Source organism: Pipra filicauda, unplaced genomic scaffold (genome assembly GCF_003945595.2).
Source record: "Pipra filicauda isolate LSUMZ 115617 unplaced genomic scaffold, ASM394559v2 scaffold722_size180822_pilon, whole genome shotgun sequence".
Classification (NCBI taxonomy): domain Eukaryota; kingdom Metazoa; phylum Chordata; class Aves; order Passeriformes; family Pipridae; genus Pipra; species Pipra filicauda.
The window spans coordinates 167,034-180,601 of NW_024104890.1; the positions used below are offsets into that span (position 1 = coordinate 167,034).

The 13,568-nt window shown below is 49.7% G+C and overlaps 1 protein-coding gene across 1 annotated transcript in view; it reads right to left on the minus strand.

The window, feature by feature from the left end:
- The window catches only part of LOC113994801 (protein TASOR-like), a gene marked incomplete at its 5' end in the record, with an annotated part of 16,039 nt that extends 7,255 nt beyond the window's left edge, over window positions 1–8,784 (minus strand). Inside the window, 11 exons of the mRNA XM_039389373.1 lie at window positions 281–338; window positions 1,737–1,840; window positions 2,774–2,874; window positions 3,259–3,358; window positions 3,482–3,501; window positions 3,629–3,747; window positions 3,848–3,985; window positions 4,847–4,938; window positions 6,093–6,165; window positions 7,458–7,553; window positions 8,645–8,784. Coding sequence (XP_039245307.1) covers window positions 281–338; window positions 1,737–1,840; window positions 2,774–2,874; window positions 3,259–3,358; window positions 3,482–3,501; window positions 3,629–3,747; window positions 3,848–3,985; window positions 4,847–4,938; window positions 6,093–6,165; window positions 7,458–7,553; window positions 8,645–8,784 — 1,041 coding nt within the window. The remainder of the gene's footprint in view (window positions 1–280; window positions 339–1,736; window positions 1,841–2,773; window positions 2,875–3,258; window positions 3,359–3,481; window positions 3,502–3,628; window positions 3,748–3,847; window positions 3,986–4,846; window positions 4,939–6,092; window positions 6,166–7,457; window positions 7,554–8,644) is intronic.
- Window positions 8,785–13,568: the final 4,784 nt, after the last annotated feature.

Here is a 13,568-nt window from a genome sequence, read left to right on the forward strand (position 1 = left end):
AGAAAATGGAAGAAAATGGGAGAAAATGGGAAAACACGGGAGAAAATGGAAGAAAATGGGAGAAAATGGGAAAACGCGGGAGAAAATGGAAGAAAATGGGAGAAAATGGGAAAACACGGGAGAAAATGGAAGAAAATGGGAGAACATGGGAGAAGATGGGAAAAATCGGGAGAAAATGGGAGAAAAGGGGAGAACACGGGAGAAAAGGGGAGAACACAGGAGGAAACGGGAGAAAACGGCGGGATACAGGAGTTTAATCCCAGATTTTCCCCCCTCTTACCATCCGAGGGCGTGAGGAGGATGAGGACTCCCTGATCCTGCAAATATTTGATGATTGCCTGGAAGAGACGCAGGAAAAAAGTTGGAGCAGCCCCTCTTTTTTCCCCCCTCCTTGGCAGCGCTGGCGATGCCACCCCAGTGACAGGGACACCTTTTCCTGTGCCACTCGTGCCCCAAAAGGGTTCACCTCCTTCATCCCCTTATTATCCAGCCCTGAAATCCCTCCCAGCTGGCTCCCTAAAAAAACAACAATAAAGATAAATATCCTCAGTCAAAGGAGCTGTAAATTCATTATTTCGGCACTGAGAAGCCATTCCCTGTGTCCTGTCCCTCCAGGCCTTGTCCCCAGTCCCTCTCCAGCTCTCCTGGAGCCCCTTTAGGCCCTGCAAGGGGCTCTCAGCTCTCCCTGGAGCCTTCTCTTCTCCAGGGGAACATTCCCAGCTCTCCCAGCCTGGCTCCAGAGCAGAGGGATCCAGTCCCAAAACCTTCTGTTCATCTTCACCTTTGGGTTGGAAGGGACCTTGAAGATCATCCAGTTCCAATCCCAGGGACACCTTCCACTATCCCAGGTTGCTCCAACCCAGCCTTGGACACTCCCAGGGATCCAGGGGCAGCCACAGCTTCTCTGGGAAATCCATTCCAGCCCCTCCCCACCCTCCCAGCCAGCAATTCCTTCCCAATATCCCACCTATTCCTGCCCTCTGGCACTGGGAAGCCATTCCCTGTGTCCTGTCCCTCCATCCCTTGTCCCCAGTCCCTCTCCAGCTCTCCTGGAGCCCCTTTAGGCCCTGGAAGGGGCTCTCAGCTCTCCCTGGAGCCTTCCCAGAGGGACAAAAAAACAGGGACATCGTGGATCTGGGAAGTGAGGAGCTGCAGCAAGGACAGATCTTCGCTGTCCCCCTTTTTCCCCCTCAGGATTTCCCCAACAGAGGATTAATCCCTAATTCAGGCACTTTTTCCCCCTCAGGGATCCCCAAACACACATTCCAGGTGGGAAGCTGCACTTCCAGGTGGCTCCTGGGCTGCTGCCAACTCCCAGTGAGGGGAAAATGTGCCCAGACAGCCCCGGATTTACGAGCCTGGATCCACGGGAAGCATGGAATGTGAGGCAGGAGCAGCAGGAAGCAAAAGCCAAACCCACTCCAGGCACAAATCCCAGGGGTTTTTTTTCCCCCTGGAGTCACCAGGAAGCAGGAGAATCCCACTGGGAATAAAAAGACCCGAGTGTGGTGGGAAAAATGTCTGATATCAGATCCTACATCCCAAGGAAAATCCAGCTGCCAGCTCAGGGGGGGTTGATTTTCCATTAACAGAGAAAGATTAAATCACGTCTGAGGATAAAATAATAATTAAAGCAGGGAAATTCCTCCTGTTTTGCATTAATTGGGAATAATTTTAACACGAGTTTCGAGAGTTCAAGCTCCACTTCCCTCCCAGAAGTCTTTTAAAACGCTTACCAAGTCCTTTTCCTTCAGGTTTTCTACCAGCTGATCCATTTTATGTTGATCCTCATCGGATATTTCCACTTCATACAGGCTGGAATAAACCCCCTGGAAGCAGACTGGGGGCAGGAGGGAGGGGATTTGGTGTTAAAATGCTGCTTTTTGGGGTGAAACTCTGAACAAAGAAGTGCTCCTGTCCCTCAGGGATGGGTGGGAACAATGGGATTTAAAAAGAACTCGTCGGGATTTCTCTCCCTCCTTCTCCAAATCCGGGGGTTTGTGCTGTTGGATATTGGATTCCCAGAATCCAAGAGGTGGATTCTCGTAGGGAGAGATGGGGTAAGGAGGGGGATTTTTGTCTCCCTGCATTTGATCCTGGTTGTGGCACCTCCAGGATGGGAGCCCAGCTCTCCAAAGGGGGCACCCCACCTTTTCCTGGCCCAGGAATGGGCTGCTTAAGGAATTGTGTTGGGAAGAGGGGTTTATCCAACCTTTTCCTGGCCCAGGAATGGGCTGGTTGAGGAGTTGTGTTGGGAAAAAGGGTTCTATCACACCAGGAGACCACATGGAATGTGGACAGGAAAACATCCCTGGCTCTCCAAACAGAGTATCCCACCTTTTCCTGTCTCAGGACTGGGTTGGTTGAGGAGTTGTGTTAGGAAGAGGGGTTTATCCCACCTTTTCCTGGCCCAGGAATGGGCTGGTTGAGGAGTTGTGTTGGGAAAAAGGGTTCTATCACACCAGGAGACCACATGGAATGTGGACAGGAAAATATTCCTGGCTTTTTAAACAGGGTCTCCCACCTTTTCCTGGCCCAGGAATGGGCTGGTTAAGGAAGTTTTGTTGGGAAGAGGGTTCTATCACACCAGGAGACCACATGGAATATGGACAGGAAAACATCCCTGAGCTGCCCTGGTATTTTTCCATGTGTTTTCTTACATTCCCTGATATTTTCCTATCTGTAATCCCTTCAGAACAGGGCCCTGACCTGACTCCCTGTGACAATTCCTGAGGCACAGCAGGAGGATCCCACTGGAAGGTTTCACGCTCACCCTCATTCCTGGTGTAATTCCTTTTCCCAAAGGCAGCTTCCGGCAGTTTTTTCCTCAGGTCTGACAATCCCATGACGTGGCTGATGTCCAGCCTGGGAGGCCTGTGGGGAAACAGTGGGATGAGCAGCAGGAAAAGCTTCCAGGATCAGGGATAGCAGGGAATGCTGGGAATCCTGTCCCTGTGGAACCGGAGGGAAGGTGCAGCTTTCCCAGCACTTGGCTGATTGGAGGCTCCTGTTGTAACCAGGATCCTTAAATCCTCAAATCACAGGTCCTGGAAGTGTCCAAGGCCAGGTTTGGAGCAGCCTGGGATGGTGGGAAGCGTCCCTGCCCATGGAAGTGGATGATCTGTGAGGTCCCTTCCCACCCAAAGCATTCCATGATCCCATATCCTCATCTGGCGCCGAGGGTTGTCCTGACAGAGACAAAAATTGGTGCAGGGACCCCCAAAAATTCCAAGGAAAGGAAGGAAAAGGCCAACTCACAGCTGGGCTGGGAGGGAGGAGCTGTAGGGGGTCCTCAGGGTGATGTTGCACAGCAGCTTTCCCTGGATGGCGAGTTCTCCCCTCCATGGGCAGTACAGTCCTACAGGAGAGAGAGAGAGGGAAAACAGCTCAGGAAAACAGCTCAGGAAAAGCAGGAGAGGGGAACAAAGTGATTAAAGCACATTTATGACACAAACCAAACCCAACCCCCAGGGATTCCTACCTTGGTGGTCGCGCTCGGGCCTGCGGGGAAAGGAAATAAAAAGATCATTTAGGAATGGGGGGGGGGGGGGGGAAAGAAAAAAAAAGGGGAAAACAGGCCACAAAAGCCAATTATTTTTTTTTGGAATGCCAGGGAGCTGCTGCTTACAGGTCTTCTTCCATGGGCACGTCCTTGGGGTCCCTGTACTGGCAGCAGAGGACGATGTAGGGACAGACCTGCCTGGGCCGCTGGGCCGGGCTGCCGCCGGACACCTCGTACACGTAGTACTGGGAAAGAGGGGGAAAAAACGCGGATGAGCAGGGTGAGGAACGAGGGGAACTCGAGGCTGGAGCCCCCAGGGGAGGGTCAGGTCTCTGCTGGAGGTACCTGGCTCTGCTCGAAGGCCTGGCAGGGGCTGGGCGCGGCCGATCCCGGCTCGCGGCTCTCGGCGACGTGGCAGTCGTAGCCCGGAGAGGGGCAGGTGTAGGTGGTGGTGTAATCCTCAGGGATCACCCGCACCTTCCCCTGGATCGGGAAAGCACCACGGAGACGTTAACACCCCCCATTCCCCACAGGAATTCACTCCGGCAGGCGCAAAGCTTCGGTTTCCCGCCAAAACGCGGCGTGAGGGGAAGCCCCGCCCGCGCTTCCCGTCGCCGTGAGGGGGCTGGGGGGGGTCGTTCCAAAAATTGGGATTATTTGGGTGTGGGAGGCAAAGCTTCACTGCTGGGGGGAGGAGATGGGAGCAGGGCGGGTTTGGAGCCAGGAATCAATGAAAAAGGGAGAAAGGGTGGGTTTGGAGCCAGGAATCCAGAGGAAAAGGGAGCAGGGTGGGATTGGAGCTAGGAATCCAGAGGAGATGGGAGCAGGGTGGGTTTGGAGCCAGGAATCCAGAGGAAAAGGGAGCACAGTGGGTTTGGAGTCAGGAATTGAGAGGAAACAGGAGCAGGGCGGGTTTGGACCCAGGAATCCAGAGGAGATGGAAGCAGGGTGGGTTTGGAGCCAGGAATCCAGAGGAGATGGGAGCAGGGAGGGTTTGGAGCCAGGAATCCAGAGGAAAAGGGAGAAAGGGTGGGTTTGGAGCCAGGAATCAGGAAGGGATGGGAGCAGGCTGGGTTTGGAACCAGGAATCACTGGAGAAGGGGGTCACACACCAGCTCCATGGAGGAATAAAATGGAGCTCTGGTCTGACCAACCTTAAGGATTCCCCCTCAACCCCCCAAAATGCAGGAGAATCCGGGGAATATGTGACTCTGTGGGATCCGATTTCACCCCCTCCCCCAGTTATGGGCACCACAAGTCTTTTTAAAACCCGTTTGTGCTCTTAAGTGGCCTCTGAAAACCACTCCACACACACAAAAAAACTCAAAAAACCTTGGATTTTACCTTAATTAGCTTGCAAATGACGATATATCCCGATTTTCCATGGTGCCAGGGGCTGGGATGGAGGCAGTCTGCATGCTTGGAAATATAAACCCCTGGGAAAACAAGAGAGCAGTGCAGGATAATGTGAATCATCCAAAAAAACCCAAACACCTCTGGGAAGAATCCTCCTGGGAATGGGAATCTCTGCAGAGCCACGAAAAGGGAAAAAGATCTTTCTATTTTCCTTTTTTTTTTGTTTTGTTTTTTTGGTTTTTTTCCCTTGGGTCTTCATTCCTGATTTATATTTGTGGAGAAGTGTAGGGAATTACCTGGGGGAAACAGAGACTGGGAAAAGAGACACTGTATATAATATATAAGATATATAAAATACATAATATATATAAAATACATAATATATATAAAATATATATAAAATATATAATATATAATACATATAAAATATATATAATATATATAATATATTATATATATAAAATATATATAAAAACATATAATATATAAAATACATATTATATATAAAAATATAATATATATGAAATATATAATATATTCTATATATTATATATAGAATATATAATATATATAAAATATAAATTATATATAAAATATATAATATATAAAATACATATTATATATTTCATATATAATATATATGAAATATATAATACATAACATATATATAAAATATGTAATATATATAAAATATATAATGTATAAAATATATAATGTATAAAATATATAATGTATAATGTATATAAAACATATCATATATATAAGATATATGATATGTATAAAACATATAATATATATAATACATGTTATATATAGAAATATGTCATATATATAAAATATATAAAATATATAATATATAATGTATATAAAATATAATATATATAAAATATATAATATATATAATATTAATAACACATATATATAAAAATATCATATTTGTCCCAGGATGATATTCCCACCAGGATTAAGGTCTTTTCCCAGAGAAATCAGCCACTCTGGTGACTTCTTTTTCAGGGAAAGAAAAACCTGGAATGGCAACATTCCCTAGGGAAGATCCCACCCTCGGCTGAGGGGGCAGAGGGAAAACTGCTGCTCCATCCAATAAATTCAGCCTCTCGTGTAAGAAACGGGATTGTCCATGGATCTTGGCAGAGGTTGTGCCTCTGTTTTTCCAAGGAGTCGGAATTCCCAGAGCAGGGAACGGGGGTCTGGGTTCTCCCCATGGAATTCTCACCTTTGGCCGGGTCTCCCAGCGTGGAGATGGAGCTGCTGTTGACCCGCAGGCCCGTCCGACACACCTCCCTCGCCTTGGGAAGAGCACAAACAGCCCCTTTAACACCCATTTTCCCCAAAAAAATCAGGGATACAGAGAACAAAAGCAGCTGGAAAAAACACTTGCGAGGATAAAGGAAACAAAACAAAACGTCCACGGGAAGAAGCAACGGGGAGAAAAGAGAATTAAACTGCCCAAAGCCACCCACGGCATCGCTGAATCGTGTTAAAGGAATTCCTGCTGGATTCCCTGGGCATCCCTGAAAAACTCCTTGCACAAAATCCAAGGCATCCTGGTGAAAAACCACAGGGCAGGGATAATTTGTGGGAGGCTCTCTCTCCACTCAGAATCCAGGGAATCTGCCCCCAAAGCACCTGACACGCTCCCGTCTCCCGTCCCAGAGGGGCTTTTCCAGGAGTGCCCGACAGGTTTCATTCCCTGTTCTTGGCACAGGGCAGGGTTAGGTGGGATATTGGGAAGGAATTCTTGGCTGGGAGGGTGGGGAGGGGCTGGAATGGATTTCCCAGAGAAGCTGTGGCTGCCCCTGGATCCCTGGAAGTGTCCAAGGCCGGGTTGGAGCAACCTGGGACAGTGGGAGGTGTCCCTGCCCATGGCAGGGGGTGGGATGGGATGAGCTTTAAGGTCCCTTCCAACCCAAAGCACTCTGGGATCCTGTGATTCCATGGAGTTGGAGGCAGGGATGGCTCCAGATAATTCCTGGGGGATGCTGCTCCCAGGGATTAAAGCAAAAAACTAAACTCCAGGGAAACCTGGGAGCCCCTTGCAGGGCCTAAAGGGGCTCCAGGAGAGCTGGAGAGGGACTGGGGACAAGGCCTGGAGGGACAGGACACAGGGAATGGCTTCCCAGTGCCAGAGGGCAGGGTTAGATGGGATATTGGGAAGGAATTCCTGGCTGGGAGGGTGGGAAGGGCCTGAAATGGATTTCCCAGAGAAGTTGTGGCTGCCCCTGGATCCCTGGAAGTGTCCAAGGCCGGGTTGGAGCAACCTGGGATAGTGGGAGGTGTCGGGGGTGGAACAAGATGGGTTTTAAGGTCCCTTCCCAACCCAAATCATCCCGTGGTTCTGGGAGAAATCCACTGGGACAAAGGGAAACTCCTCCTGTCTCCCTGCAGAGGGAGCGGCCAAATCCCAAAGAGAACTGACCGGAGAGACGGAAAATAAGATCCGTCCCTAAAACCTCCTCCCGGACTATTCCCGGCGGGAATCCCAGGGCATGGAGAGCCAGGATTCCTCAGCCTCCGGTTCTGCTGGGACAGAGGGGCCACTCAGGATCAAATTCCAGCTGGACAAACATTCCCAGGTTACCTCTTCTTCCTTGTCAAAGAGGAGGAAGGCGAAGGTCTCCTGCAGCTCCTCTCGGCTGTACCCGGCGGCTTCCTTGGCTCGGGCGAAAGCTTTCAGCTGGAAAACACACGGGAAAACTTGATTCCGTGTTTTTTAGGGGACATGGAGATGGGGTCAGCCTGTCCTGAACACCCCCAGCATTCCCAGGATGCAGCCTGGATCCAGCTGGATCAGCTCCCGTGCCCACACATCTCTGTCTTCCAGGGAGAACATTCTGGGAGCAAAGAGGATCCCAGTCCATGGGTCAGGGAAGCGGTGGAAGGATGGGATTTCTGGGGGGGGTTGGAAGGTCAGGGAACAACAACCCCACCACTGCTTTTGCTTTTCTGGGGTTCAGAACTCCCAGATGACTTGAAATCCCATTTTTTTATCTGGCTCCACAGTGATTATCCCACTTTTAGGCAGCTGTTGCTTCTCCAGACTCTCACAGAAAGGATGGAAAGAGGCTTTGGACAAGGGCATGGAGTGACAGGACAAGGGGGAATGGCCTTCAGCTGGAGGAAGGCAGGGTTAGATGGGATTTTTGGGAAGGAATTCCTGGCTGGGAGGGTGGGGAGGGGCTGGAACGGATTTCCCAGAGAAGCTGTGGCTGCCCCTGGATCCCTGGAAGTGTCCAAGGCCAGGTTGGAGCAACTTGGGATAGCGGGAGGTGTCCCTGCTGTGGAGGGGTTGGAATTGGATCATCTTTAAGGTCCCTTCCAGCCCAAACCACTCCATGATTCCCAAATGCCCAAGCACTGTTTAATCCATGACAACTGGTGATTCCCAGCTCCCAGAGCAGCCTGTTTTCCAGTGGGAATACAGGGATGGAGGGATTTTAGAAGTGGGTCTGTACCCACCACAGGCAGCTGGGAAAAAAAAAGGGTTAAAACCAAAAGAAATCCCACGTGGAATTCTGCCTTTAATGCAACCCACTAAAGCTTTCCTGAGGGATATTCCCTGCTCCAGAGGCCTCCTCCAGGAACTGCCTGGAATGTGGAGCTCCAGGGGCTGAATGGACCTTTTGTTCCTGATCAAACAGGGCTGGGAAGGGAAAGAAGAGAGGAACCGGGAAAGGGGCTCTGGGAAAATCCCAGGAATCGGGATTTAGGAGCTCTGCAAATCCCAAAAAAAAGCTCCTTCTGGAGCTGCTCCTCCTCCGGCCTCACCTCGCTCAGGAAAAGCTGGTTTTCCACCAGGCTTGCTCGGCTGTACTGGAATTCCTGCCGGGATTTGGGGTGCAGGAAGGAGCCGTGCAGCGCCGACACCGCTCTCTGCAGCAGGGATTCCTCGGATTCCGCGGGAAAACCTGGAGCGGGGAAGGAAAGAAGGAGGTGAATTTATTCCCTTTGGGCATCTCTGGATCCTCAGAACCACGGATCCTTCCCCTCCAGATCCCAAATCCCAGATTTTTTGCAGGTTAAGCTGCTCCTCTGGCAGGAAGGGATCTGAACTCCCTGGAAGTTTTTCCTTTGGAACAGAAAGGGAAAAAAAAAAACCAAGGAATTAAGTCCGGAGGAAGAGCCAGAGGCAAAGTCTGGCAGGGAATTAAACTGAGCAGGGCAGAGTTTCCTCCCGTGCTGGAAGTCACTTGGATTCATGGAATGTTGTTTTTAGGGAGTCAGAGCCACACACAGGAGAATTCCAGGGTTTTGCCCTCAGTTTTTTTGGGATTGTCTGTTCTCCTGCAGAGATCTCGGGGGGGTGTGGAGGTTTTGACGCCTTTCTCACATCCCAAACCCTCTCCACACACGTTCCCAAAATAAAACACCCCACTGAAAAAAACACTTCCCACCAAAGAGAGATCCCAAAGCAACCCACAAATTAAACATGGACACAGAAACAGGGGAAAAACCTGGAATATTCCTGCTGTTGAAGCTGATAAAACCCAAAATCCAAAATCCAAACATTAAATATCACTTTAAACCCCCAGGAAACCCAGGGCTGGTTTAAAACTCTTTATTGCTGGGGGGTGATTCCTGAGATTTCCCAAATCCCAAACTCAGAGGGGGGTTTGGCTCCCACTTTTTAAAGGATTTAAGTTTTTTTTATTATTATTTTTGATCGTGTTTTTGTCTTTTCCCTCCCCTGGGTTGGAAAAGGAGAAGAGGTGGAATCGTTCCCTGCGTCCCTTGTTATTCCCCTCAAAGTGTTCAAGGGTGGAAAAATAATATGAGGAATAGGGAAAAAAACCACAAACACCAGTTAAAAATTGGATGTTTTAAACTTAAAATGGGAAAATAAGGGAATAATAATAATAATAATAATAATAATGATAAGGGAAAATGGAAGGAAAACACAAAATCCAGACGAGGCAAGAAGTGGAAGGATCTAAAAATAGCCCCAAGAAAAACAGGGATGGTGTTTTTCTCCAGGGAAACCTGGAGCATGGAAAGGAAAAGTCTTTAAAGCACCTTTGGAATGTTTTTTTGTGCCCTTTTAGATCCACTTCCCACACGTTTCCCACTTCCAGGTGGTGCCTCTGGAATCACCAGGAGGAGGAAAAAAGCCAAGAGCAAGGGTTTTCCAGCTCTTTTTTGGGATTGTTGTGGCACCTCTTCGGGCCCAAGTTTGCCCAATTTTTCTCCTCGTTTTTGCTTCGTTTCCTGCATCCTGTAAATCCCGAGGCTCTTGTAAATCCCAAGGATCTTGTAAATCCCAAGGATCTCGTAAATCCCAAGGAAGAAGCCCCAGAGTCCAGGCTCCTCCATGGAAATCATGGAATTAAAAGGCTTGGAGCAAACCATAAACCCCCTTTTTTCCCTCCTTTGCTGGAGCACCACCACCAAAACAGGGATTTTCAGGGGTAAAAGGCTTAAAAAACACCCAAAAAAACCCCTGGGAAGCTCTTGGAAAAGCCCCAATCCCAGGAATTTCGCAGGGGATCCCTCCCAACTTTTGCTCCTCTCGGCAAAACTGAAAGTCCAGAAAGGGAAAGAAAAAAAAAAAAACCAACCCCAGGGTCATTAATAATGTGCAATAAATAAAGAAAGAGGAGAGAGGAAACAATCCCAGCCCGGATTCCAGCTTCCCTGTGGGATTGAGGGGCACCCTTGGGAAGGAGAAGCCTCCCGGGAAGAGGCAGGGAAGTCTTGGCACGTCCAGGTTTTTATCTGGAGGAGCAGAAAAAAGTCCTGGATCTGAGCAGGAGGAGAAAGTGAAAGTGGCCAAGGCAGAAGGAAAAGTGAAAGTGTCCAACTCCCCCTGAGAGCAGCTTGGGAATGCTCAGGGAGGATCCTCAGGGAATGGGATGGACTTCCTGTGGGAGTGGGACAGCAGAGGCATCCCGGGATTGTGGGATGGAGACACCCACGCTGGGGGGTTATCCAGGAAATCCTTAGGGAGGGAATTCATGGCCTGGCCCGGCGATTCCCTCCCCTGATAACCAGGAATTAAATCAGGCACCTCTGGAGCTCGGAATTCCAAGGAAAGCTGATTTTCCCTCCTCGTGGCCGTGAGGGAATCGCCCTCCAAGAGCCTTGTATTCCTTGGAATTCAAGGAATTCAATCTGCTCCTTCCTCCTCCCTTTTCTGGAACCTGCTCCTCTGACCTCTCCTCCTGGACCCTGCCTGCAAATATCCCAACATTCCCTGTTCCGGGCAGATATCCACGGACCACAAATCCCTCGGGATATGCAGGTCTGTGCCCCCCTTCCCAATTTAGGGCTGGAATGGTCATGGAAACAAAAACTTCCCGATCCAGGACGTTCTTTAGGTTCATCCCTCTGTTTTGTGCCTCACCAAACACCCACTTCCGACATCATTCTAGAAGGAAAATCCATGGATTTCCAGCCACTCGTACAGAGAGTTTGCTTTTTTCCTGGCCCAGTGATTCCCTCCCTGATAACCAGGAATTAAATCAGGCACCTCTGGAGCTCGGAATTCCAAGGAAAGCTGATTTTCCCTCTGTGTGGTTGTGCAGGAATCACCCTCACAGAGCCTTTTATTCCTTGGAATTCTGTAAATCTCCTCCCTTTTCCGGACTCGGAACCTGCTCCTCTGACCTCTCCTCCTGGATCCTGCCTGCAAATATCCCAACATTCCCTGTTCCGGGCAGATATCCACGGACCACAAATCCCTCGGGATATGCAGGTCTGTGCCCCCCTTCCCAATTTAGGGCTGGAATGGTCATGGAAACAAAAACTTCCCGATCCAGGACGTTCTTTAGGCTCATCCCTTTGTTTTGTGCCTCACTTCCAGCATCAATCCAGAAGGAAAATCCATGGATTTCCAGCCACTCGTGTGGAGAGTTTGCTTTTTTTTCCCTGGGTTTTAACTTTAATATTCCAGGAGTGTTGGCTCCAAACACTCGTGTCCTGCCAAATCCTCCGAATTCCAGAGCCCAGCACTCCGGGAACGCGCTCCCAGTGCTCCCCTGGGGGCCTTCCCAGCTCCTTCTCCTCTCCAGCCCGGATTCCCTGGATTTTCCTGCCATGATCCCATCCTTAGGATGAGCTGGAATAACGGGAATCAGTGGCACTGTCAGCTCTGGCCCCACCACATCCCGCTCTGTGCCATTGGGATCGCCTTCCCAACTTCTCCAGCTCCGCTGGAATCCACCTCCCATCCCGATTCCCGGCTTTCCCTGTATGGGAACGGCCCAGGAACCCTCATCCTGGCTGATTCCAGCCTCGGGATCATCTTGGATCATCCTTCTCCAGCCGGCCCCGCTCCCTGGAGTGGTTTGTGAGCGTCGGACCGGCGGCATTCCCAACAACCAGGAGGTTTAAACGGGAATTTAACGGATATCAGGGAAAATTTCTTCCTTGTCCAGCTTGTCCAAAAAGCACTGGAAGACGTGCTGGATTCCCCATCCCTGGATTTAAAAGCCCTGTGGATGTGGCTCTTGGGGACAGGGATCCGTGGTGGCCTCGGCAGCGCCGGGAGAACGATCGGATCGGACGATCTCTGAGGGCTTTTCCAACCGGAATGATCCCATGATCCCGTTTTCCCAGCTTTTCCCTCCTGCTTTTCCCACCCCAAGGCACAGAACTCTGCCTTGACCTCGTCCTTCTGGAGCAGAGCTGGCTGAACATTCCAAGGGATAACGGCTCCGATCCAAACCCACGGCACCGGCGCCAACGCGGCCGGGATTTTCCACGGAAAACGTCGGGAATGGGACGGATGGGAGGGAAGCAGAGCAGGATTGTCCCGATGGTCCAGGCAAAACAAGGCCTCTGGTTTAAACTGGGATCATGGAGACATCCAGGGATAAGGAGTGAGTCTGCTGGCAAAGGAAAGAGGGAATTCCCACCGGGAATGCCGAAGGCCCGGGAACCAGCGGTGCTTCCCGGAGGTTTCCCCACGGGATGAGCTCAAAAAATCAGCTCTGGGAGGAATAAAAAACCCAGCCCATTCCATCCAAATATTCCTCCTTTTCCTCAGGAAGCCACGAACCCCCCCCAGGTGACAGGAGTTTCCAGGAGAAAGATGGAAAAGATGAGGCGGCTCCTGAATTAATAATTAATTAAACCCGGGAATTACGGCCCTGTTTGGGGTGGGATAAAGTTTTTTGGAAAGCTGTGTTTGATCTACCGTGTCTGGAATTCCCTCTGGGATCAGGGAATCTGGGAATGCTGAGCTTTGGTGATGCTTTTCACCCCGATCCCGGGGGGGTTTTAGGTCAGGCAGGGAATTCCTGGAATTCCTCTCATTCCATCCCACAGGGATTTCCCAATGCATCCAGTGGGTTGGGAATAAAACACAGGATTAGGTTTCCTCATGGACAGGGAAGGGGATGGAAAAAAAAAAAAAACAAACCCAACTCAGCACCAAAATAAAATCCCCAAACTGGGCAAAAACAGCATTTATGGGAAAAAAAAAAAATCAACATTTTAATTCCTTGTCTCAAAGAGAAGAATCCCAAGAAGAAATCCAAGAAGAAATCCAAGAAGAAATCCAAGAAGAAATCCAAGAAGAAATCCAAGAAGAAATCCAAGAACAAATCCAAGAACAAATCCAAGAACAAATCCAAGAACAAATCCAAGAACAAATCCAAGAAGAAACCCAAGAACAACCAGTTGGTCACTCTGGCAGGTGACCAACACAAAATTCATTAATAAATCCAGACAATTTGGGATCCCAAAAGGATTC